Source organism: Rhinopithecus roxellana, chromosome 11, assembly GCF_007565055.1.
Source record: "Rhinopithecus roxellana isolate Shanxi Qingling chromosome 11, ASM756505v1, whole genome shotgun sequence".
Lineage (NCBI taxonomy): Eukaryota > Metazoa > Chordata > Mammalia > Primates > Cercopithecidae > Rhinopithecus > Rhinopithecus roxellana.
In genome coordinates, this window is record NC_044559.1 from 97,616,433 (window position 1) to 97,641,522 (window position 25,090).

The 25,090-nt window shown below is 43.2% G+C and overlaps 1 protein-coding gene across 6 annotated transcripts in view; it reads left to right on the top strand.

Annotated features, from left to right (window-relative positions):
- The window catches only part of LOC104668646 (supervillin), a 286,257-nt gene that overhangs the window by 199,316 nt on the left and 61,851 nt on the right, over nucleotides 1–25,090 (top strand). For 4 of the 6 annotated variants that reach the window (XM_030941487.1, XM_030941488.1, XM_030941489.1 and 1 more), the window contains 9 exons: nucleotides 11,948–12,028; nucleotides 14,548–15,474; nucleotides 15,829–15,999; nucleotides 16,710–16,744; nucleotides 17,326–17,387; nucleotides 18,146–18,285; nucleotides 20,978–21,073; nucleotides 23,335–23,578; nucleotides 24,022–24,598. In XM_030941487.1, the coding sequence (XP_030797347.1) occupies nucleotides 11,948–12,028; nucleotides 14,548–15,474; nucleotides 15,829–15,999; nucleotides 16,710–16,744; nucleotides 17,326–17,387; nucleotides 18,146–18,285; nucleotides 20,978–21,073; nucleotides 23,335–23,578; nucleotides 24,022–24,598 (2,333 nt within the window). The remainder of the gene's footprint in view (nucleotides 1–11,947; nucleotides 12,029–14,547; nucleotides 15,475–15,828; nucleotides 16,000–16,709; nucleotides 16,745–17,325; nucleotides 17,388–18,145; nucleotides 18,286–20,977; nucleotides 21,074–23,334; nucleotides 23,579–24,021; nucleotides 24,599–25,090) is intronic. The other 2 variants (XM_030941491.1, XM_030941492.1) reach the window with 2 other exon arrangements.

The following is a 25,090-nucleotide window of genomic DNA, read 5'->3' on the forward strand; positions in this document are numbered from 1 at the left end:
GACAAATCTGACATTTAAAACAATTAAGATTTACATTGTAATGACAGCAGTGATTCAGCTTGTAAAAATGAATTTACAAAGGATTAAAATTCTGCTTAGATAGTCTTTATCTAGAACGAGGAAATTCAAGTTTCACAAAGTCATTTTCTGATTCCTGTTTAGGGGGAAGTAAGGTGAACCAAAAAGAAAAAAAAAAATACATTGTAACCCAAAACAGTAACAAAAGAAACCTCCTTGGTGACCTAAATAACTGTGTGTGAAAATAATAATGTCATCTGATATGGAAACATGTAACTGAAAACTTTAAAATTAATGGGGTTTTGTGGATTTTTTCTGTCACTAAAATGTAGTATTTTTCTCACTGCTACACTCTGCCATCATCTAGCGCTGCCAAACTTTTTGGCTGTTAAATCTCTGAATCAACTCCTTCCCATTTAATCATTTTGTTCTGTGCTTGCTAGCAACAGGCTGTCTTATTTCAATATGAAAACAATGACACTCTTGAATATACCATCAAAAGACCACCTATAGTGTCCTAAACATTCAGATGTGAGTCCCATCTCCAATGCTGTTTTTGAATGTGCTCATGTACACTAACACCTGTACACATCTGTGCATATATACAGAATAATCATTAATTCTCATACTTCACTATACTATACTCATTAAGCATTATAGGCAAAATAACAGTATTTAGGACAATATTTGCCTGAGTAATACATTTATTTTATAATTCTTTAGTATTCAGTTTATATGATAAAGAAGATTTTTTAAAAATTAGTTAATTGATTAGTTGATATTACAGGATCTTTAACTCAGAAATTCTGTTAGATGCCCAGGAATTCAGATGGACACATTGCTCTAAAGAAAACTAAGAATACACATAGCAATGAAATAAGTGAAGTAGAAAATAGTAAGAGACTTCCAGCCCCGCTCTCCAACTGTTAACAAACCTGTAAACTTGGAATTTCAGAAATGGTACTATTTGCTGGAGAGGTAGTGTTACTGATTATGAACCATTCTTTGTTAATTCCACCACTGTGAATTTTAGAATACAATTAAAAGGAATTTAGGTCCTATGGATTATTCAGATTTTTAAACATCTGAGCTTGAGCTTCTGCTACTACTAGGAATTCCGAATCCAAAGCTCTTGTTGAATTTGTTACTTTATGCATCTCATGTATCTATGTAAAGGAAATGTGCTGTGTTTGTTACTTTTATGAGTGGAGAAACTCACTGTCTTCAGTCCTGCTGCTGCCTTTGCTAAGCATCCAACTGTCAGTCTCTGTTCTCAGGGAACTATGTTACTGGCAAAGAGAGTGAAATGGAAGGTAGACCTCATTTATTTTCTTTCTTTCTTTTCTCTTTCTTTCTTTCTTTCTTTCTTTCTTTCTTTCTTTCTTTCTTTCTTTCTTTCTTTCTTTCTTTCTTTCTTTCTTTCCTTTCTCTCTCCTCTCTCTCTCTTCTCTCTCTCTTTTCTCTCTCTCTCTCTTTTCTCTCTCTCTCTCTTTTCTCTCTCTCTCTCTCTTTTCTCTCTCTCTCTCTTTCTTTTTTTGATGGAGTCTCACTCTGACACCAGGCTGGAGTGCAGTGGTGTAATCTTGGCTTACTGCAACCTCCACCTTCCGGGTTCAAGCAATTCTCCTGCCTCAGCCTCCCAAGTAGCTGGGACTACAGGCATGCGCCACCACACCCAGCTAATTTTTGCATTTTTAATAGAGATGAGGTTTCACCGTGTTGGCCAGGATGGTCTCCATCCCTTGACCTCAAGTGATCCACCTGCCTTGGCCTCCCAAAATGCTGGGATTACAGGCGTGAGCCACAGTGCCCTGCCGGTAGACCTCATTTTCTAGTGGTGATCCACTCTAGAAAACCCTCGTTTGTTAGTTTTGTTTGTCATTACTGTACTGCAGCCCCTCACCACTCCTTTCTCCTTAGCTAATTGTGTCCTTAGTAGTCAGAACACGATATGGAGGTTTCACACAGAGCTGAAGCTGACACTGGACCCCTGGGAGAGTTGCCATTGGTGGATGATGGTCTGGGCAGGGCTGCCATGGATGCCAGAGAGCTGTGGATCAGCTCAGGAAATAGATCAGGGCACCTTCTGGAATGCAGCTTCTGCAACACCTTGACACGGTGCAGACTGAGCCACTAAGAAAGGAAGGGGCTTGTGCTAGGCACTTGGAGTTTATTTCTGGTTGCATTTGCTCATCTCCCGATAAGAGGTTTTAGTCTAAAAACTGACTCCAGAGCCTCAAGCTCTCTTGGCTCAGTGTTCTGTTTCCATGCACTGAGAGAGGTGTCTGCAGGAGAGCATCGTGCTTGACATTCCACGCTCCCGTGTCCACTAGCAGGCAGGTTTTCTGACACGGGCTGCGGGATTCAGGACAGCGCATCATGGAGAAACATATATCTTGGGAGCCACTCTGTAAAGAACAGACCTCTAGGTCCTCCTAACAGCTTGTTCTATTACTGGAATGGAATTGGCTTCACCTTTCAGTCCCTGTACCCCCAAACACCTGTGCTCCCTGCCATACTCTAGAATCCCAGCTGTTAAAATAGATGGGTATCATGTTCTTATTGGCAAGCGACAATTCTTATTCTCTTTTTTTTTTTTTTTTTTTTTTTTTTTTTTTTTTTGAGAAAAGGTCTTGCTCTGTTGCCCAGGTTGGAGGGCAGTGACACAATCTCACTGCAGCCTTGACTTCCTGGGCTCAAGTGTTCCTCCTGCCTCAGCCTCCGGAGTAGTTGGGACTTAACAGGTGCACGCCACTATGCCCGGCTAATTTTTGTATTTTTTGGTAGAGACGGGGTTCCACAATGTTGCTCAGGCTAGTCTGGAACTCCTGGCATTAAGCGATCCACCTGCCCTTGGCCTCCCAAAGTGCTGGGACTGCACACATGAGCCACGGGGCCTGGCAGACAATTCCTATTCATTGGACTAAATATAAATATATCTCCCCAAACCCTAGCTACTATGTACACTAGCTAAAAACTCAAAGGAGTGTGAGATTTTAAATGCAAAATTTTGTCCTTGAGCCTATGTCCTTGCAGATTTTGTACCTGTGCGTATCTGCAGAACAGTCATTAGCAGTTTTTCCAAACAAGCGACTTTTAGCAAATTAACTGTTAATTTTAATGAGACTCAGAAGTTAATAGCCATTCTTAACGTGTTATAATTAGAAGCTGGTATATAATTAGAGCTGGACACCCACATGGTGAAACTAATTTGACTGTGCTGGATTTGACTTCACTTTGGTAACAGGAAGCACTTTTTAGTCTGTAGACCCTTGGAAGTTGTAGGGAGTTAAAGCTGATCATTATATACTATTATATACTTGGGGATACAATGCAAGGGCAACCCCTGGCCTTTATGAAAACTTGGAGTGAGTTATTATTTCCTGGTAATGTAATTCCCTGCCCGCCAGTTGCTGCATCAAAACAGTTCTGATACACCTGAAGTCACCACTTCCTTGTTCTGGTCCCCCGTAACCCTATAAGCCTCTCCCCTTGTAGGTGACCTCTGCCCTGTGAAGGGTTGGCTCACCCCAAGATTCCACAAAATAAATTATCTGTTTGTTTATGAGAACAAGGCTTTTTAAGCACCATATGTAATACATGCATATAAATGCATGTATTTAGATCAGATTTCTGGAGGAGGGATTGTAAATAAGTTTGATGACTAAAAGAGAGGGATGAGGACAGAGTTGGAGGGGGAAGAGGGGGAAGAGAAGTAAGAAGGAGGGGGAGAGAGAGAGATTGAGAACAGGATCATGTAGGCAAGAGAGCACATGTACCTGGAACAATGGTTAGAAACTAACAAGGTGAAATTTAATAAAGTCCTGTATTTAGATGGAAAAAAAATCAGTGCACAAGTTCAAGATTGTGGAAACCTGATTTAACAGCAGTTCATGGGAAACAGACCTAGGGATTTTAGTTGACAGCAAGTTCTTTATGTGACTGCCGAAGTGATTAGTCCAATCTTGGGGGACATTAATGAAAGTGAGTTGCCAATAACACAGGTAGGCAATGGTCTCCCTGCGTCCTGCGGTGGTCAGATTACATCTGGGTATCTCTTTCTAATAGGGCCACTGAAAAATGTGTCCAGAAAAGAGTCCACCTTCCCATCTGCCCTGCTTTCCTGACCTTTCCACGTTGTTTTTTGTTTTTTAGTAACTTCTCTCTCCTAAACCCATGTATGCCTGAGGTTGCAATTTTTTGAATTTTTGCAATCAGACCTTGGTGATGTCCTTGAGCAGTAGAATATAAATAACTCCCAAATGCTTACCGTTCCAGTAAAGGAACACTAGGCATAAATGGGCTAGTAGAAACTGGGACCATTTTTGGAGTCACTTCCACTTTCTTTGGTGTTTAGACTCTCGCACCAGTCTGCTTTCATTATCTTATTGTGAGTTTCCCAGAGACAGAGCTGGAGCTTGACTCAGGTTGGCGAAGGGAGCCCCGATGTTATCAGTTTGGCTTCTGGGTTGCTGATGATTGTGCTAGAAGGGAAAAGAGGAGAAAGAGGTCATGAGCCAAATGAGGAGTCCCACAGATGCCACTTCACACCCACCCTATATCATAGGAAGGATAGTCAAATGTCCAGCACCTAACGGGTACAAAAAATAGTTAGAAAGAACGAATAAGACCTGCTTTGTGCTAGCACAACAGGGAGACTATAGTCTAATAACTGTGCATTTTAAAATAACTAAAAGTATAATTCAATTGTTTGTGACACAAAGAATAAATACTTGAGGGGATGGATACCCCATTTTCCGTGATGTGATTATTACACATTGCATGCATCAAAACATCTCAGGTACCCCATAAATACATACACTTACTAGGTACCCACAGAAATTAAAAATTAAAAAAAAAGACACCAAATGCTAAGCACCCTAGATCGTGGCTGTCATATCCAGAAGAGGACTTTAGCAATTTCGTAAGGGTTTCTCCAGACACGACACTGTGAATTTGGTATTAAGCTCTTCTGTAAGTCTGGTAAGGATGATTGCAGTGATAGCATTACTTTAGTAGAAGTTTTAAGAGATGGGCAGATACCTTGCCCTAGTTATTTTCATATCTCCTTCACTGCAACTGGGATATCCAACAATTTCAAGTGACCTAGAAAATCATTTTTGAATGAATGTTCTGCTGTTTTCTGTTTGCTTAAAGTGTCATCAAACTATAGCAATGCTGTTCGACATAGCCAATCTGCGAACTGTTTATCAGCACACAACCTATGAGACACTTGCACCTGAATGTAAATTATGTACAGTTTCCTTCATTGAGAAAGTCACGCTGTGAAGAAAATGTCAGCTGAACTACACAGCAGGCTTAGTGATGTTAATTTCCCTTCTGGTGTGAGCCTTTTATCTAATCATGGAGCAGGGACACCGATCGGCGGAACACACTGTGAGCAGCACTTGTTTATATGACAAGGCTCTTTCTACTTTGTCTGGGATTGGGATTCTTGTATGTGGTCTGAGTCAGGCTGCTCATAAATATTATTAAACAGTAAATGCGAATCGTGATAAGTGAGCAGAAAATCATCGGCCACTTGTGGAGCTTTGTGAACTGAGTCCACAGCCCTGAAAGGCTGATTCTAGTCTAGTCTCATGATGAAAGCTATCAAGTCCCTGATTACCTTGTTCTAGGAGTGGTGGCTCAAATCAGGAGATGAGGGGATGCCAGTCCAGCCTTGCACCTTCCTCAGATTCCAGCATTTTCTGACAATTGTGCATCTGCACATACCTCCTCCCTCCCTCCTTTCTGGGCTGTGGTTATAGCATTCGGGCCTTCACTGACATGAGCTCAAAGGGAGACTGGAAGAAATTGGTTATCTCACATATTTATCCTGTTTCTGCCCCCGGAAAATGCTACATTTTCAGTACTAAAGAGGTCCTTACTCTGTAACCCAATGATGACATATTTTTTAAATGAGGTATAATTTACATCAGATACACAGATTTTAAGGATGCAGGTTGGTGAGTTTGGTAAATGTATAACCATTATCCCAGTCAGGATAGGAAACATTTCCATCATCCTTTGTGCCTCTGTCTACCAGAATTGAATCTTGACTCCATGTGCAAAGACTGGTATAGCCTCATAGTATCCTGTGTTCAGCTCATTAGATTGTATAAAGCAAATCTCCCACTGTTAATTTCTTAACCAAACTTAATTTATCAAAAATAATTAAGCAAGACTTCATGAAATAACGTCACACAAGATTAAAAGAAATGAAGAGAAAATAAAAGAGAAAAATAACCACCATAATTCAGATGTGATCTCTCTTTTCGTTCATGTTTTTTTAAAAAACTCACCTGCTGTTTTACTATCCTCCAAAACAATGCCCTCTGGACCCCTGAAGTAAGTTTTGTACTTTGATGGATGATATATATATATATATATTTTTTTTTTTTTTTTTTTTTTTTTTTTTTTGAGACGGAGTCTCGCTCTTTCGCCCAGGCTGGAGTGCAGTGGCCGGATCTCAGCTCACTGCAAGCTCTGCCTCCTGGGTTCACGCCATTCTCCTGCCTCAGCCTCCCGAGTAGCTGGGACTACAGGCACCCGCCACCTCGCCCGGCTAGTTTTTTGTATTTTTTAGTAGAGACGGGGTTTCACGGTGTTAGCCAGGATAATCTCGATCTCCTGACCTCGTGATCCACCCATCTCGGCCTCCCAAAGTGCTGGGATTACAGGCTTGAGCCACCGCACCCGGCCGATGATATATTTTAAAATCTGAGTTGGGCATCGCTTTGCCAACCCCTCAGTATTATGATCAGGCTGTGCTGCTCCGAGATGGAAAGCTCAGTCCACAACCTTCCACTGCCTGACTCCATTGATTTTTATGTTGTTCATTGGAGAAACAAAGGAAGAAGATAATTGGGTTCTGCAGAATTCATAGGTAATCGGGTAACTGTGCTGACGGTGGAACTGGCACTAGCGAGAGATCCACATCCGGTCAGGGTTGTGGCTGTGACCAGGAAGTTCTTGGTGTCTTCCTTGCTTAACCTTAGAGTCCATGAACACTGGCATCCCAACCTCATTCTTACCCATTCAAGCCAAGGGAGCAGCCTTTTTCCAGAATGTGGAAGCTTGTTGCTCTGGAAGGCTGGAAGGTGCAGGCTGGGAGGTCTCATTGCACTGGGTCCAAACTCCATCCTTTTGTTACCAGCTGTGTGATCATGGGCAGTTAATGTCCTTTTCCCTTGCACCTCACCGTCTGCATCTATAAAATGGGAACAAGAAGACCTCATGGAGTTGCTGTGGAGAGTATCATGCACTAGTTCGTCCATTCCACGAGCATCTGAGACCTGCTGTTCGTCACACATAGCTCTGAGTGCCGAGAGATGAACGTGAACAAAGTCTCTCTCTCTCCAGAGGCTGTCACATCCTAGTGAGGAGAGAGGGCTGTAATGGAGTGGGCGGGCGGTAGGGGTGATGTTAGTGAGACCACAGATCGGGGAGGGCCTCAGAGCCACCGCAAGGGCTTTGGGTTTGGTGCTACTTGATATGTGGAGCCATAAGAGGGTTTCAACAAGAAGAATGATCCATCTGCCTTACATTTCAAAGCATTACGCTGGCTGCTAAGCGGAAGATAGACTTTAGGGGGCCAGGATGAAAACAGATAGAATAATGAGGGAGTCATCTTGGTGACATAGGTGAGAGACGGTGGTGGCTTGAACTAGAATGATGGCAGCAGCACAGTGGTGGAAAGAGGTTATATTTTGAAGGTAACCAGGAGAACTTGCCGATGAGGTAGGGGTGGAGTTTGAAAGAAACAGAGGAGTAGGCCGGGCGCGGTGGCTCACGCCTGTAATCCCAGCACTTTGGGAGGCCGAGACGGGCGGATCACGAGGTCAGGAGATCGTGATCTCCTGGCTAACATGGTGAAACCCCGTCTCTACTAAAAAATGCAAAAAAAAAAAAAAAAAAAAAAAAACTAGCCAGGCGAGATGGCGGGCACCTGTAGTCCCAGCTACTCAGGAGGCTGAGGCAGGAGAATGGCAGTAAACCCGGGAGGCGGAGCTTGCAGTGAGCTGAGATCCGGCCACTGCACTCCAGCCTGGGCGACAGAGCAAGACTCCGTCTCAAAAAAATAAAAAGAAACAGGAGTAAAAAGTGAGTCTCAATTTTTTGGTCAAGGCAACTCGAAGCAGGGATTTGGCATAGGGAAGACTCCAGTACAAGCTGGGACAGAGGGAAGTTAAGAGTTCATTTTCTGGGCCTGTAACTATAAGACGTCTATTAGACATCCACGTTGAAATGTCAAGAGCACCTGGGGCTCTGTATAGTGGGGGTGAGGAGGAGAACTCAGCTAAGAAGTCTGATGGGGGAAGTGGGAGACGGAAGAGGGGAGTGACCAAAGTATAGATGCTGCTGCACGACTCAGAAGTGGCTGCATTCTATGAGATCATCACTTCGCAGTGCCCAGGACAGCCTGTGCACCGTTGGTGTCTGATTTAGACCTCTCCTCATCCCTCTCTCATTTTCATGTTGTATGGCAGATAACCTCACCCAAATACGTGTCATAGCCAACCTCAAGGATTCTGAAACCCTTACTTGGAAAAATGCTTTTCTAGATCACTCCTGCTTTAAATGTACTAAAGACAAACTCAGGCCCTCCTAGTGAGGCTGTACTCACCCTGCTGAAAATCGCATAACTTCTGAATTGGGTCTCCTTAAGTATTATGTCTTCAAAACATAAAAAGAGAAATTTGTAAACTTTCATTGCTGTGTTGACTATGAAGAAGGAAGAAGATAAGAAAAACATTTAAAAGGCTTATTATGTCCTAGGCATGATGCCTTCACATACATTTGTTTTTTTTTTTTTTTTATTTATTATTAGAGGCGAAGTCTCACTGTGTCTCACAGGCTGGAGTGCAGTGGTGCAATCATAGCTCACTGCAGCCTCAAACTCCTGGGCTCAAAGGATTCTCGTGCCTCAGCCTCCTGAGTAGCTAGGTCTACAGACACATGCCACCACCCTTCATTAACTTTTTAATTTTTAAAATAGAGACAGAGTCTTGCTATGTTGCTCAGGCTGGCTCGAACTCCTGGCCTCAAGGGATCCTCCCGCCTCAGCCTCCAAAAGGGCTGGGACTACGGCAGACGTGAGCCACACACCTGGCCTGTTTGTTTCTTATTACATACATTCGGATTTATTTTACAGATGTTCCTCAACTTATGATGGGGTCACATCCCAATAAATGCATCATAACTTGAAAATATTGCAAGTCAGAAAAACAAAGGAAACGTTAAGTCAAAAAATGCATTTAATACACCCAACCTACCTCAGATATGCTCAGACCACTCACATTAGCTTGGATTTGGACAAAGTCATCTGGTCACGCAGCACACTGTGGGGATGGGTCGTTCCCCTCACGGTTGTGTGGCTGGTGGCAATCTGGGAGTGGCGGCTCACTGCCTCTGCCCAGCATCGCAGGGGAGCATCACACCACACACCACCAGCCCAGGAAAAGAACAGAATTCACAATTCTAAGCACAAGCGCTCCTGAATCCCTATCGCTTCCAGAACATCTTAAAGTCAATACATCTTACATTATAAGTCGGAGACTGTCTATATACTCAGACTTTGAGTATTCTCCACCCTGGCGGTAATCCTTTGGTTTTTGGCTGGTTCCATATCTCAGGTGTAACAAGCAAATGGAGCCCAGCAAGTCCCCTGTGTCTGTGTGGGATTTCCATTTTATAAATACTGACCCAACATGCTTCCACAAGCCCCTGATGGAGTTTGATGGTGATGCTGACCAAGTTTTTTTCTTGCCAGTGAAGGTCATGTTCAAAAAGTTGTGTTGCACTTCGTTTACAAAGCCCTCTATTATACGGAAAGTGTTCAGCCTAAACATAACCCTGTGAAGGCAGCAGATTCGTTATAGGAACTTGATGTCATTTCCAACAGCAGGCGTCTGCTGACCCCTCTTCCCCTCTGCACGCTGGACTGAGTTGCGCTGCCTTCGTTCCTGGCTGCGGGTGATGTGCCAAACTCTTCCCATCAAATAAAAGTTGAGAAATTGGACCCTTTATAGTTGGAAATGAAATGGCTCTAGATACATCTTAACTTTTTATTTGCTGTGAGCAAAATTGATGTGATGCAGAGGACTGGGAGGTGGGGTGGTAGTTTTAGGAGTAGCAAGGCCGGAGGATCTTACTGGAGAAACAGATCCGTCCAAGCCCTAGACTGAGACAGAGGCCAGTGGTTACAGCAAGATGTACAATAGCGGTTCCCGATACCTGCCTGTCCCCTCCAACCAAAACTCAAACCAAATGATTTTAGAAAATTAAGTTGATTATAACTCTTATTTTCTTTTAGAAATTGCTTTTTGAGCTGCAATGTGTCTCCAGCCTGGTGCTGAAAAATTCTTGCAGATGGGCTCATAAAGTTTTGAGCTGGTAAACATTGTAACTAGCCTGTAGAATTTCCTTTTTTCCCCTACATTGTAAGAGGAGGCAGGGCAGTAATCTGAGTGTTCCTCCTGTGACTTACTTGCTTTACATTGTTAAAACAAGTTTGTCCTTACCCATGATGTTTCTCTAAAATACCTTCAGCCTGGTGTAATTACTCATTCACATTCTGCTTGGCGTCATACTCAATCGTGTGTTGAGGAATGAATGTGTGGATTATATATGACCTTGCCTACCTGCAGTATAAGGTTTTTAACGGCTATGTTGATTTATGATTCATTTTCGTCTTTCCTTAGCTCATTACTTGGACATACTAGGAGCTCAATAAATATCGGCAGAATGGACCTGAATTAGTACTTGTAACTCTTGTGTTGGTCACATTATTCAGTGATAATTATAAAAGGAAAATGTGTAATAGTAACTAAAAATGTGATCTCATTGATTTTTTTATTTTATTTTTATTTATTTTAATTATCTTCTTTATTTGAAATGTGTTGTTTTACGTGGATGCTCTTTTTATATTAGGCTATTTACCAATGTACCACTGCAAAATTTATGGAAATTAAATTACCTTTTACTTTTAGTCAGCTGCTTACAAGACAATTGCCTGGTATTTGTGGTCAGAGTGTGACTATAACGGACTCCATTATTTTTTTTTGAGACCGAGTCCTGCTGTTGTCGCCTGGGCTGGGGTGCAATGGCACAATCTTGGCTCACTGCCACCTCCACCTCCTGGATTCCAGCAATTCTTCTGCCTCAGCCTCCCGAGTAGCTGGAATTGCAGGTGCACACTACCACACCCGGCTAATTTTTTGTATTTTTTTTTTTTAATTTTTTGTATTTTTAGTAGAGACGGGGTTTCAGTATGTTGGCCAGGCTGGTCTCGAACTCCTAACCTCAGGTGATCCACCCACCCCGGCCTCCCAAAGTGCTGGGATTACAGGCGTGAGCCACTGCACCCGGCCAACAGATTCCTTTCTAATAATTTAAAATTACTTGTGAAAACACGTGATTTAATGGCCTTAGATACATTTTTTACCTCTTGATTTTAATAGTGAGCCACATGTCCTGGAAACTCCGTGAAGTGAATATAAACTCTGTAGCAAAATGTGCTTATACATTTTCAAAAGCCAGAATTATTCTTTTTTTTCCTATAATATTTCTATTTGTTTATTTTTTTAAGTTTTAATTTAGGTTCAGGGGTACATGTACACATTTCTTATGTAGGTAAATTGTCACAAGGCTTTGACATATGAATATTTTGTCACCCAGGTAATAAGCACAGCAGCCAATAGGTTGTATTTCAATCCCTGTCCTCCTGCCTCTCTCCTCCCTCAGGTGGGCCTTCGTGTCTGCTGCTCCCTCTTTGTGACCATGCGTACTCCATGTTTAACTCCCACTTATAAGTGAGGATTATTCTTACTAAAAATCAGCCTTTAGGTTTTAAGTTATGGTAAAGTCTGTGTATATGTTGACATTTTAATAGAGATTATCTGGTTTTGTTTTTTGTACACGATAGTACAGGGAAACCCAAACATGAGTGGTTTCTCCAGAAAGATTCCGAAGGGGACACACCTTCACTTATCAACTGGCCGTCCAGGTACCCGCACGCCGGCCTCTGGGGTGTGCATGCATGAGTGTTGCTTCTTCCCGCCTGACCTGCGGTTCCACGCATCAGCTAACACTCACTGTCCTCTTGCCCTTTTTAATACCGGTGCACTTGAAAATCATGTGGAAGTTATTTTCAAATCATTTGCTTTTCTCCTCCACTTGCCCTAATCCATGCTAATAGCATCTCTCCTTCCCCTTCTTTTTCAATCTTTCTTGATTGACAAACCTTTTCCTTGACCTTTTGCTTTTCCCTTCTCACCAACTCACATAGGACTGGCCAGTGAGGGGCAGTAGTGAGCACCCAGCCAGGCCCTGGGCTGCTTTCCTGAGCTTACTCACCAGCCCACGTCCCGTCTGCTCAACTCCCCACTGCTCCCAGCCCTTCCAACCTCCTTGCTTTCATATCTCCTCATCTCTAAACCAGAAGTTAATTTTCAACAGTTAAATTTAGGGCATGTGGTTTTAAAAGCAAACAAAACCCCCTATCATTTCATTTTTAAGACTGGGGGCAGGGAGAGGGGGAAGGAGTCAAAATGAGTAAGTCATGGAAGGACAAAGCTCCCCACACAGAGTTTGTGACAGTCACTTTGTTCTCGGCTGAGGACAACATGCAGATTGTCTCCGATCAGAAGCACGCATTCCACAGGAGAACTGGAGCCGCGCTTCAGTCTCCTTTTGATTAACAAACGTTTTAAGTATGAAAACCTCCAACACGGGCTCATCTTTGGGAAAAATAACAACTCAGAATGTTTTCTTTTCCTGAGTTGTTCATAGTCACCACCTATGTGTGTGTCTGGATTGTCCTTTAATGACGCATATATAGATGCCCTGCCTCTTATGTTTAAAAAAAATAGGAGTTTTTATCAAATTTAGCAGGGTGCACTTGTCATTAAACTATTCTTTTCCATACAGTGCGCATCATAAATAATTTCTTTTGCCAATTAGGCTTAAGTAAAGGGTCTACATTCTTCTGCCTGCAAGAAATCCCTTTTCCCACTCCAAAAGCCCCCTTTACTTCTTAAAGCTGAGCCCTAATCAGTTTTCCATTCCCAAGTAGTTGGAATTGTGTCTCCTTTCCCACTACATGGTACTTCAAAAAGCAAAAATAAGAACTAGATAACACTATTAAATGTTTACTCTTTGCTAAGCACTAAGCCACGTGCTTTGCAAATGTCACATTACACTATGTCACTATTATTTCTATTTAAAAGGTAAAGCAACTGAGGCTTACTTAGGGCAGGTGAGTTGCCCAGCACCACCCAGCCCAATCTGACTGAGCCGGGATCTGAGCAGAGGCCTCTTCCTTCTCCACAGTCAGAGCTCTTGGTTTCTTTGTTTTGCAGTAATGGGAAAAGGTCTGTAGCTTTTGAAAAGGATGCCAGTTTTGCTCTCAGATATTTGAATAACTTTAGAAACAACTGGAGCAATCTTTCTTTATTTTTTATTTTATTTTTGTTTTTTAGGGACAGAGCCTCTCTCTGTTGCCTATGCTGGAGTGCAGTGGTACAATCATAGCTCATTGCAGCCTCAAACTCCTGGATTCCAGTGGGCCTCCTGCCTCAGCCTCCTAAGTAGCTGGGACTACAGGCACACGCCACTGTACCTAGCTATTGTTTTTCACTTTTGTAGAGACAGGATCTCACTATGTTGCCCAAACTGGTCTCAAACTCCTGGCCTCAAATGATCCTCCTGCCCAGGCCTCCCAAAAGGTTGGGATTACAGGCATGAGCCCCAGGGCCCGGCATCTCTTTTGGGATTCGTTTTTGACTAAGAGCATAACAGCAGGAGAGGGGGATGGTGGTGGGAAATGTTCACTTCATTAATTCTGTCAGCAACTATCTTTTCTCTAACATTCTTTTGGCGCTAGAATTATTCATAATGATGCCCAAACTGGCCACGTGCCTTCTGAATGAATGAATATACTCTGCATTGCATGAAAAAGCTTGTGAATGTCTAATTGAGTGCTTTAAAAGAGAGGCGGTTGTTGTATCTTGAACTAAATGAAAAGCGTAAATAATCGTGAGTGCTCTTACATTTTCAGGAGGCAATGAAATTACCGCGTTTGGTCAATAGGTGTCTGTATGCCAGGAACCTTCCCCCACAGTCCGTGTTCCGGGCCTGTGCGTGAGGAAAGCTTCCTGATTCAAGACACCAGCCTCATTCTGCCCTAATGCATACTGGTGGTGTATATTAATGCATTTTTCTGTGGCTTCTGGGTATTTATTTGGTCAGAAGGGACCCATTCTCCCCCAGGATAGCATCTGACCCCTGCCAGCTTTTACAAGGGGTTAGAGTTAGTTTTGCACCACCAGGGCATACATATGCAAATTGGAAACTCAACTTAGGATCATCTGACAAGTAGTTGACATTAGACACCAAAATCCTTTTTCACAAGTTATTCTCTCTTGGGGTCGATTTCCATTCGCTGGTAATCTGTGATCACGCATGCTTTCCTCCTGTGAGGCCGTTACTGCACTTTGCAACTTAAATCCTTTTTCTTTCTTAAAGAGTTAAAGTTAGAGAAAAATTGGTGAAAGAGGAAAGTGCTCGAAACAGCCCTGAACTCGCCTCAGAGTCCATAACTCAGAGGAGACACCAGCCAGCGCCAGTCCATTACCTGTCGTTTCAGTCTGAGCACTCGGCCTTTGATAGGGTCCCCAGCAAGGCAGCAGGCTCTGCACGACAGCCAATCCGTGGCTATGTCCAACCCGCGGATACCGGTCACACCGCCAAGCTGGTGACACCAGAAACCCCAGAAAATGTATCTGAGTGTAGCTGGGTAGCATCAGCCACCCAGAATGTCCCCAAACCGCCTACCTTGAAGGTTCTAGAAGGTGATGGAAGGGATAGCCCAGTTCTCCACATCTGCGAGTCAAAAGCAGAAGAAGAAGGAGGAGGAGAAGAAGAAAAAGAAGAAGAAGATGTGCTCTTCACTGAAGCTCTCCAGCAAAGCAAGAAAACCCTACTGGCTTTGGAGGGTGATGGGCTTGTGAGAAGTCCAGAAGATCCCTCTAGAAATGAGGACTTTGGTAAGCCTACTGTGAGCACAGTCACCTCAGAGCATCAGAAGGAACTGGAAAGCATGGCACACCCCTCTCAAGCTCAGCACCAGCCCACTGAGAGGACAGGCAGGAGTGAGATGGTTCTCTACATTCAAAGTGAGCCTGTGTCCCAAGATGCCAAACCAACTGGTCACAACAAGGAAGCCTCGAAAAAGCGCAAGGTCCGTACCCGCTCTCTGTCAGATTTCACAGGCCCCCCTCAGCTCCAGGCCTTGAAGTATAAGGACCCAGCTTCCAGGAGAGAGCTGGAGCTGCCCAGCTCCAAGACTGAAGGGCCCTATGCGGAGATCAGCATGCTGGACACAAAGGTCTCTGTCGCCCAGCTCCGAAGTGCGTTCCTGGCATCTGCCAACGCCTGCAGGAGACCTGAACTGTAGGTGATGCTTCACACGCCCTCCAGCTGCGTCACTTGCACGTCCCTGGTAGAATGATTCACTCCTCGACCTGTGTTGTGTTCTGCATTGAATCATATTAGCTTAGCTCACAAGTGTGTGCAGGGCGACTGTGGAAAATGGCTCAAAAACTACCACTCTGCTTCTGCCTACTAATGGGGAACCAGCGGATTGGGTCTCTGGAATGTCTCCTTCCTTACGTGCATGGTAGAGGCATGAAGAGGGGTTTGGCGGTGTCTGTGCCTTGACTCACAGAGATGCATAATCCTTTGCTGTCTTCTCTTTCTCTATCTTCGTTTGCCTTCCTTATACTCTCTGCCCTTTGATTCTAAAAGCAAATCACGGGTGGAGAGGTCAGCCGAAGGACCTGGCTTGCCCACCGGTGTGGAACGGGAGAGAGGGTCCCGGAAACCAAGACGCTATTTTTCTCCTGGTGAAAGTAGAAAAACTTCCGAGAGATTTAGAACCCAACCTATAACTTCAGCAGAACGAAAGGAATCAGATAGGTAGGCACGCGTATGTGCGGTTTCCTGGTCCAGGAACATGGCAATGACACGGGAATTTTACCACACTGATGGCCTTGGTGCTATTTACATAGAATGCTGGCGATTCCATAATTCTTCCATCTAATCTATAAGCATTATTTATTTGACTTATTTAAAAGTCTTTTTAAAGAATGTTAGCCTTTACAGTGGTATTATGATACATACACAATTTTACGTTGCATTCAGATGATAAGAAGTAAGAAATATTGTTTTTCTTCATTTAATGTTTTTAATATTTTTTACTTTCTTGTTAAATTAGATTCCAGATTGCATGTTCACCAGATTTTACAGGGAAAATAACTGAAGAATTTTATATTCATTTTCTAAATGTTCGTCTACTTGTTGTATTTGAGTTTTAAACTAAAGTGTCATTTACTATTGCATTAAAAATGGTAAGATTTGTCTAGAAAATTGTCATCAGTGGTGTTTAATAAGTTGTTCTTATGCCTGATCTCTCTCCACGGGGTGTGTACTTGGCTGGGATTGTGTGCACACATGCTCCAGTGTCACTTCACAACTGTATGTGTGTTTTCACAACTAGAATTGCTAGCAGGAGGTTTTTTCTTAAAAGAATTTAATTGCATTTTTATTTTTACTTTCAATATGATGTTTTATTTCGATCTTCTGCTCCCAGCTGCTAATTTATTATTATTTGCTAATGTCTTTCCTAGGTGCACTTCACATTCAGAAACATCAGCTATCGATGGCAAGTACCTGTTTCCCTGTTTTTCCTTCTTCTTTATTGTCTCTAGACTGGATTTAATAATAAGGTTTTTGGCTTTTTGAGAGAATAAGATGATGGAGCATCTTGTCTCCCTTTGCTGCAGGTTTTCATTCTGTGAATATAATAAAATCTAGTTGAAATTTTCAGACGATGTTTCCCTTCTTTCTGAGCACAGTTAGAGAATCATACAGTGACCAGTATAAAAACAACTAATTCAAACCAAAGGAGCAGGTTCTTCTTGTTGTGCTGCTGCTACTATTTAAAAATAAAAGAAACTCCCCCCATAAAATATATTTGTGAAATCTCGATTGGACTAAAGTTAGAGTAGAAATCCTTGGACAGAGTTTGCTTTGGTTTGGCTGGGTTGAATTGCAAGGGAAATTAGTACCTTTTCACTGAGCAGGAAGAATGGGCTCCCTGCAAGGGGAAACTACCACCAATTATTATTTTGGTGCACCTATTCTTGTATTTAAAGATTTCTAGGTTAGCCCTGAAAGATTTTTTGGAGACCGAACTTAACCTTTTCTAATGATGTCCGGTTTTTAATTTGTGGCTTTTTGCAGATGAAGAAAAGGTGGATGAACGAGCCAAGCTAAGTGTTGCCGCCAAGAGGTTGCTTTTCAGGGTAAGCCGTGCTGATGTGCTTGAATAGAGATCACTACTGGATGCAGTAATCCCAGCTACTTGAGAGCCCAAGGCAAGAGGATCACTTGAGGCCAGGAGTTTGAGACCAGCCTGGGCAACATAGTGAGACCCGGTCTCAAAAAAAATAAAAACTGTCAGCCTTAGGGAGGGAGACTCTCATGGCCCCAGCCTACTTCATGCGCCTCTGGGCATGCTAAGGCCCTCCCGGCTTTGGCCCACCTGTTGTTTTCTTCCTAATCTTTGGCTGGTTGTGGCCACCTCGTGGACACAGCATGAGTGTACACTTCTGACAATGATATGAGGTGCTCATTAGTGACCCCTCCTGTAGGTCCTGTAGGAGAACAGAGTAAAGACTTTTTACCGCCCTCATTTCCTTTCCTTGAATTTCTTTGTTATTTTTAAATTTTTTTAGAGATAGGGTCTCACTCTGACACTCAGGCTTGAGTGCAGCGATGTGATCATAGCTCACTGCAGCCTCAACCTCCCAGGCTCAAGTGATGTTCTCACCTCAGCCTCCCAAGTAGCTGGGACTACAGGCCTGTGCCAGCATGCCTGGCTAATTTACGCATTTTTTGTAGAGATGGGGTGTCTCACTTTGTTGCCCAGGCTGGTCCTGAACTCCTGGCCTCCAGCAGTCTTCCCTCCTTGGCCTCCCAAAGTGTGGGATTACAGGCATGAGCCCCCATACCCAGCTCTTTCCTTGAATTTATAAGGGTTCCACAATGTTTCTAATCTTAGGAGATGGAAAAATCTTTTGATGAACAAAATGTTCCAAAGCGACGCTCAAGAAATGCAGCTGTGGAGCAGAGGCTACGCCGTCTGCAGGACAGGTCCCTCACCCAGCCCATCACCACTGAGGAGGTGGTCATCGCAGCCACGTAAGTGCCCTCGGGACTTCTCAGCCTTGGCTATAATGTCTTTTTTTTAAATATATATATACATTTAAAGAGTATTCAATGAAAATGAGGCATTGGGGAGGTGGTTTAGCTAAAAGCCACAGAGAAGTTAGTACTAAGGGGTTTTGTTTACTGTGGTCTCTCTAAACTGTAATGGGATGTGTATCTTCTAGAAAAACTTGAAAGGAGTTTTGTTCTATTTTGTTTCTGTCTCTGCATATTGGTGTTTTAAAAATCTCTTTGACAACGGAAAATAGAAACATGAAACTTGGTGGATTCCTGTGATGAAACCCAGCTTCCACGGTCACCCGCTCCTGGCCCCCTCCTGGCCGGCGATGCTCAGCCCGTGTCCCATTCACTTCCCCTTTCCTCCTGTGCTATTTTCAGGCAAACACTAGAGGTCTTACCATTTCATCCATAAATATCCCAGTATGCCCTTCTAAAAGATAAGGGTTTGTTTTGTTCTTAATCGCCAGAAATCTCTTTTCTTTTCTTTTCTTTTTTTTTTTTTTTTTTTTTTGAGACAGAGTCTCGCTCTGTCACCCAGAATGGAGTGCAGTGACAGGATCTCGGCTCACTGCAACCTCCGCCTCCTGGGTTCAAGCGATTCTCCTGCCTCCACCTCCTGAGTAGCTGGGATTATAGGCATGTGCCACCACACTCAGCTAATTTTTGTATTTTTAGTAGAGATGGGGTTTCACCATGTTGGCCAGGCTGGTCTCAAACTCCTGACCTCAGGGGATCCACCTGCATCAGCCTCCCAAAGTGCTGGGATTAATTGCCAGAAATTTCTAAAAATTAAATTGCAGTTTGATAACTTTCCAAACAACCAGAAGTTTGTTTTGAATAATATGTTTCAATAAATTCAGAATTAATTTCCCAGAGTAATTCGTTCAGAGATCATTGCTTCAATCAAGTGAAAATTTTTATTATTTTTTGAGGGGGCGTTGTTTGTTTTTTTGAGACAGTGTCTCACTCTGTCACTCAGGCTGGAATGCAGTATGCCATCTTGGCTCACTACAGCCTCAACCTCCTGAGCTCAATTGATCCTCCAACCTCAGCCTCTCAAGTAGTTGGGACTACAGGCCCCACCACCACACCTGGCTCATTTTTGTATTTTGTGGAGATGGGATTTTGCCATGTTGCCCAGGCTGATCTTAAACTCCTGGGCTCAAGTGATCCTCCCACCTCAGCCTCCCAAAGTGCTGGAGCTACAGGTGTGAGCCACTGTACCCAGCCTAGTTTTGTTGTTGTTGAAGTTGTTAATTGGTTTTGTGCTTATCTTGGACACACAGACACCCTTCCTGAAAAAAAAAAAAAAAAAGTTCATCCCATTAGGTTATTGACATCCCAAAAGGCCTTTTTGTCAGTGCCCCATTCTGTGGACCTGCTGTTAGATCAGCTGCCTGCAGTTCCTCCCCAAGTTGTTCCTCAGTTTCTTGGTGCATTTGTAGCTAAGTATATCCTTGCACTCATTAGAAACTCTTTGCAAATCAGTTTGTTTTTTTAAAAAGAAATATTTGAATTGCTGGTGTAAAATAAGAAGCAGACACCCATGGGAGCAAAACAGTAAATATAAGAAAAATTAATCCCATTTTAAGGCTCAATAAATCTACCTTGATGTGCCTATAGATTGTATAAGAACACTGATACTTTTAAAAAGTAGATTGAGGCCGGACGCAGTGGCTCACACCTGTAATCCCAGCACTTTGTGAGGCAGAGGTGGGCGGATCACCTGAAGTCAGGAGTTGAAGACCAGCCTGGCCAACATGGTGAAACCCCGTCTCTACTAAAACATACAAAAAAATTTGCTGGGCGTGGTGGCGCACACCTGTAATCCCAGCTTCTCGGGAAGCTGAAGCAGGAGAACTGCTTGAACCCAAGAGGTGGAGGCTGCAGTGAGCCGAGATCTGAGATCACACCACTGCATTCCAGCCTGGGCGACAGAGTGAGACTCTGTCAAAAAAAAAAAAAAAAAAAAAAAAAGGCCATGCGCAGTGGCTTATGCTTGTAATCCCAGGGCTTTGGGAGGCTGAGGCAGGCGGATCACGAGGTCAAGAGATTGAGACCATCCTGGCCAACGTGGTGAAACCTCATCTCTAATAAAAATACAAAAATTAGCTGGGCGAGGTGGCATGCACCTGTAGTCCCAGCTACTTGGGAGGCTGAGGAAGGAGAATTGCTTGACCCTGGGAGGCAGAGGTTGCAGTGAGCCAAGATCGTGCCACTGCACTCCAGCCTAGTGACAGAGTCAGACTCCATCTCCAAAAAATTTTTTTTTGATTAAAAAAAAAAAAAACAGAAAGAAAAAATTTAGATTGAAAACAATATTCTAAAACACAGACATAATCTACTGATTTTTTGATGGCTAATATTTGCTTTTTTAATTTTTTTTTTTAACACCAAGACATATATTCTCGAGACAGAGTGAATCCTCCCAGCTCTGAACACCTATTCTTACCCCATTTGCTTTGGGTAGCTGCTATCTCTTATTTCCTGAGTTTGTATTTGCTTTTCAAGTTCTTCCGTGATTTTTTCTCCCCAAAAATAATGAGCAAAAAATTCTGTTAAAATTTTTGATTTAACGTTTCTGAATTTAAAACTATGCTATCCTTAATGTTTCTTTTCTTCTCTCTCCTTATGAATGTTTCCTCTTTGGCAATTCCTTTTAAAGTGAACCTATCCCTGCTTCGTGTTCTGGGGGCACCCACCCTGTAATGGCGAGACTTCCTAGCCCCACTGTAGCTAGGAGTGCTGTGCAGCCTGCCAGGTACTGGACAGATACAGATGCATGCGGCACCCGGTGCAAAGGTGCCGAACAGCAGATGCATCCTAAAGTCTTGAATGTCTGTCGTTTGTTTGACAAACAAGTCAGTGACGTGAGTTGTTCAGAATGTGTGGCATTTTGTTTTGTCATAGCGCAAGGTGCTGATAACTACATGCTGGCATGCGTGGGAAAACACTTCGTCTCTCTGCATATGTTATGTGTTAGAACTAGAATCACACTAACTCACGTATCCAGTTGCTTTGTTTGTTTTTCGTAATGATGGTCATCCCTCAAAAATTTTGTTCTTCATCTAAACACTGTTGTAGCACTTAATAAAGATTAATAGAAAAATGGGACATTGGCCAGGCGAGGTGGCTCACACCTGTAATCCCAGCGCTTTGAGAGGCCGAGGCGGGTGGGTCACAAGGTCAGGAGATCAAGACAATCCTGGCCAACATGGTGAAACCCCGTCTCTGCTAAAAATACAAAAATTAGCTGGGCATAATGGCATGTGCTTGTAATCCCAGCTACTTGGGAGGCTGAGGCAGGAGAATCGCTTGAACCCGGGAGGCAGAGTTTGCCATGAACTGAGATCGCACCACTGTACTCCAGCCTGGTGACAGAGCAAGACTCTGTCTCAAAAAAAAAAAAAAAAAAAGAAAAAGAAAGAAAGAAAGAAAGAAAAAGAAAAGAAAAATGGGACATTAATCTGAATGTTGAAATGCTGGTAAGACCCAGTCTTTTTCAAACACCTGTAGACACAAATACATGCTGAAAATACTCCTCCCTCTTTCTAATTTATAGAGAGACAATGCCATTATATTTTGGGACTGGGAAAATAACAATTTATACTGTCTAAACGTAGATGTTTTACCATCGTGTTTTAGATTGTGGTGCTTTAAAATTATGTCCTTACACCAGGTCACATCCCTTCATTTTACTGTTATGTGAGCCAAACCACAAAAGCTAAAAATAATGGCAGTGCAGGGATAAAGCTGGCACACCCAAGGCAGGGCCCTCTCAGAGAAGTGGGTTTCCCTGCCCTCCTGGTTACTGCACGAGGTCCACGGAGGACTCTGAGGCTCAGGTGGCTTTTTTGTCACTGGCCTCATTATACACCTGGAACATGGAGGCTGACTGCTGTTTCGCCTGGGACAGCCTGTGCATTGGGGATTCACAGGAGTCAAGGCAGAATATCTCCTTTACTAGATCTGAGAATCGGATTGGTCGGGGGCAGAAGGTATATTGCATGAAAAACCTCTAGAGATTCACAGTGATGGTGAAGACTTCAGGCTTTCCTTCTCTTCTAGCTGGAAGTTGGAGGGAGCTATTTATTTATTTACTAGTTTATGTATTCATTTATTTATTTTCGAGACAGAGTCTTGCTCTGTCACCCAGACTTGATCACTGCTGACTACAGCCTCAACCTCACAGGCTCAAGCGATCCTCTCACCTCAGCTTCCCAAGTAGCTGGGACCACAGGTGCACACCACCAAGCCTGGCTAATTTTTATATTTTTTGTAGAGATGGGGTTTCACGATGTTGCCCAGGCTAGTCTCCAAATCCTAAATTCAAGTGATCCTCTTGCCTTGGCCTTGCATAGATATCAGCCACTGGACCTGGCCAGTTGGAGGGATTTATAATCACCTGAAATTTTCTTTACTACTCTGGTTACTGGAAATTGCAGATTTAAGTACCTTTTAGAAAACTGGTAGGAACCTATAAGAGTAAAAGCTAATGCTAAAATGAAGCAGTGACTCTTTAAGAATTAAGCTGTTTGTCTTTAGCAAGTGAAAATCAAGACCTTCTGTTATTACATTGTTGACAGATGACTATATCATTTCCTAATTATTTAACATGAAAGACCACCTTCTGAACCACGTCTTTACATGAGGTCTAAATACACCATAGGTAATGCTTTGCGACTCCCTTTCATTCTATTTATTAGGATACTAACAATGCCACCTGTCTGTCTACGATAAGGTATAGCCAAGCTGACTTCAATGTCTTAAACAGGAAATTCGTTTTGTAGAAATAATTCAGAGCTCAGAGTCTGCTCTTTGTAGAAGCGGTGATCCTAAGTGTCCTGTGCTGACTCTGCTTGCTGAGTAGCTGAACAGCTGCCTGCCTGTGTCCTAGATGTGTTTAGGGAAAAAGAAGCCCTTTGCAAAATGCTGTGACACTTGGCAGAAAGTTAACATAGAAACTTAGCGGTGGGCTTTTGTTTGTTGGTACCTTTGTTGCTGACATTTTATTGTTTTCAGATTACAGGCCTCTGCTCACCAAAAGGCTTTAGCTAAGGACCAGACAAATGAGGGCAAAGAGCTTGCTGAGCAAGGAGAACCTGATTCCTCCACTCTAAGCTTAGCCGAAAAGTTGGCCTTGTTTAACAAATTGTCCCAGCCAGTCTCGAAAGCGATTTCTACCCGGAACAGAATAGACATAAGACAGAGGAGAATGAACGCTCGCTATCAAACTCAGCCAGTCACGCTGGGAGAGGTGGAGCAGGTGCGTGTGCTCTAGTCTGATTGCAGTTTGTGTATGTGTTCTTCAATTATTGCACTGCAATATTCCTCCAAGGTCAGTGATGTAATTAAGGTGCTCTGCCAGGAAACTGCTGCCTGTAGGTGATGTGGTGATAGCTTTCTTCCTAAAAATGATAACTCTGGCAAGTATGTTGCTCTTTTTCTGTTATCAAACCTTGCTTGCGGAAATATGTAGAATGAGTCCATTTTGGAGAGAAAAAAATAGTATGCACAACTGCATTTCACCCAGAGGATTTTGTTTAATGAAACTTATTATATAACTATGTCCAGGAATGGTTTTCCAGTAAGAGAAACAGTGAAACCGCATCAAATCAAGTATTTCAGCTTCTGTCAATTCATAAACCAGGATTTATATAGGGGATATTTTTCAAGCAGCTTTTTTACTTTTTAACTGTGTCGTTCCAGGTGCAGAGTGGAAAGCTCATTCCTTTCTCACCTGCCGTGAACACATCGGTGTCTACCATAGCTTCCACGGTTGCTCCAATGTATGCCGGGGATATTCGCACGAAGCCACCTCCTGACGACAATGCAAGTGCCACTGACTATAAGTTTTCTTCTTCAATAGAAAATTCGGACTCTCCAGTTAGAAGCATTCTGAAATCACAAGCTTGGCAGCCCTTGGTAGAGAGTAGCGGGAACAAGGGAATGTTGAGAGAATATGGAGAGACAGAAAGCAAGAGAGCTTTGACAAGTCGAGACAGTGGGATGGAGAAGTATGGGTCCTTTGAGGAAGCAGAAGTGTCCTACCCCATCCTGAACAGAGCCAGGGAAGGAGACAGCCATAAGGAACCTAAATATGCCGTTCCCAGAAAAGGAAGCCTGGAACGGGCGAATCCTCCCATCACCCACCTTGGGGACGAACCGAAGGAATTTTCCATGGCTAAAACTAATGCACAAGGAAACTTGGACTTGGGGGACAGGCTGCCCTTTGAAGAGAAGGTGGAGGTGGAGAATGTTATGAAAAGGAAGTTTTCACTAAGAGGTAATGACTAGTGCCCCTAAAACTTTAGAAAGCCACTGGGTTTTAGTTTCTGCTTGATTTGTCCTGTGTGTCTATGATTGCTTTTAACAAAGTTCTAAAAGCAGTTTACAGCTAGCATTGGTTAAAAGTTCAGTGGGAATCCTATTCTACCCCAGATCTGACTAGAGGATACATCAAGTTTTCAGCAGTAAAACCACCGGAAGCACTTTCACGCATCTTCATAGGGATTCTGTTGATTTTGGTCACGTCACTCACACAATGGCCTTCTGAGCTGGTTCGTTCTGGTGGCCCCTTTTAGAAATAGATGACCCCGAAGGTCCAGGCTGGGTAAGCACAAGGAATTAAGGAAAGGCTTGACCCCAGTCTCCGAATCGCTAGAGTGTTTCTTCCTGCGCGCCTGTTTTGCAGGCTAGCAAGCCACACTGCATGGGCCTTTCATCCTCCTTCTATTTTTGCGTGAAACAGTACAGCGTAAGTTATAAGAGGGGTTTG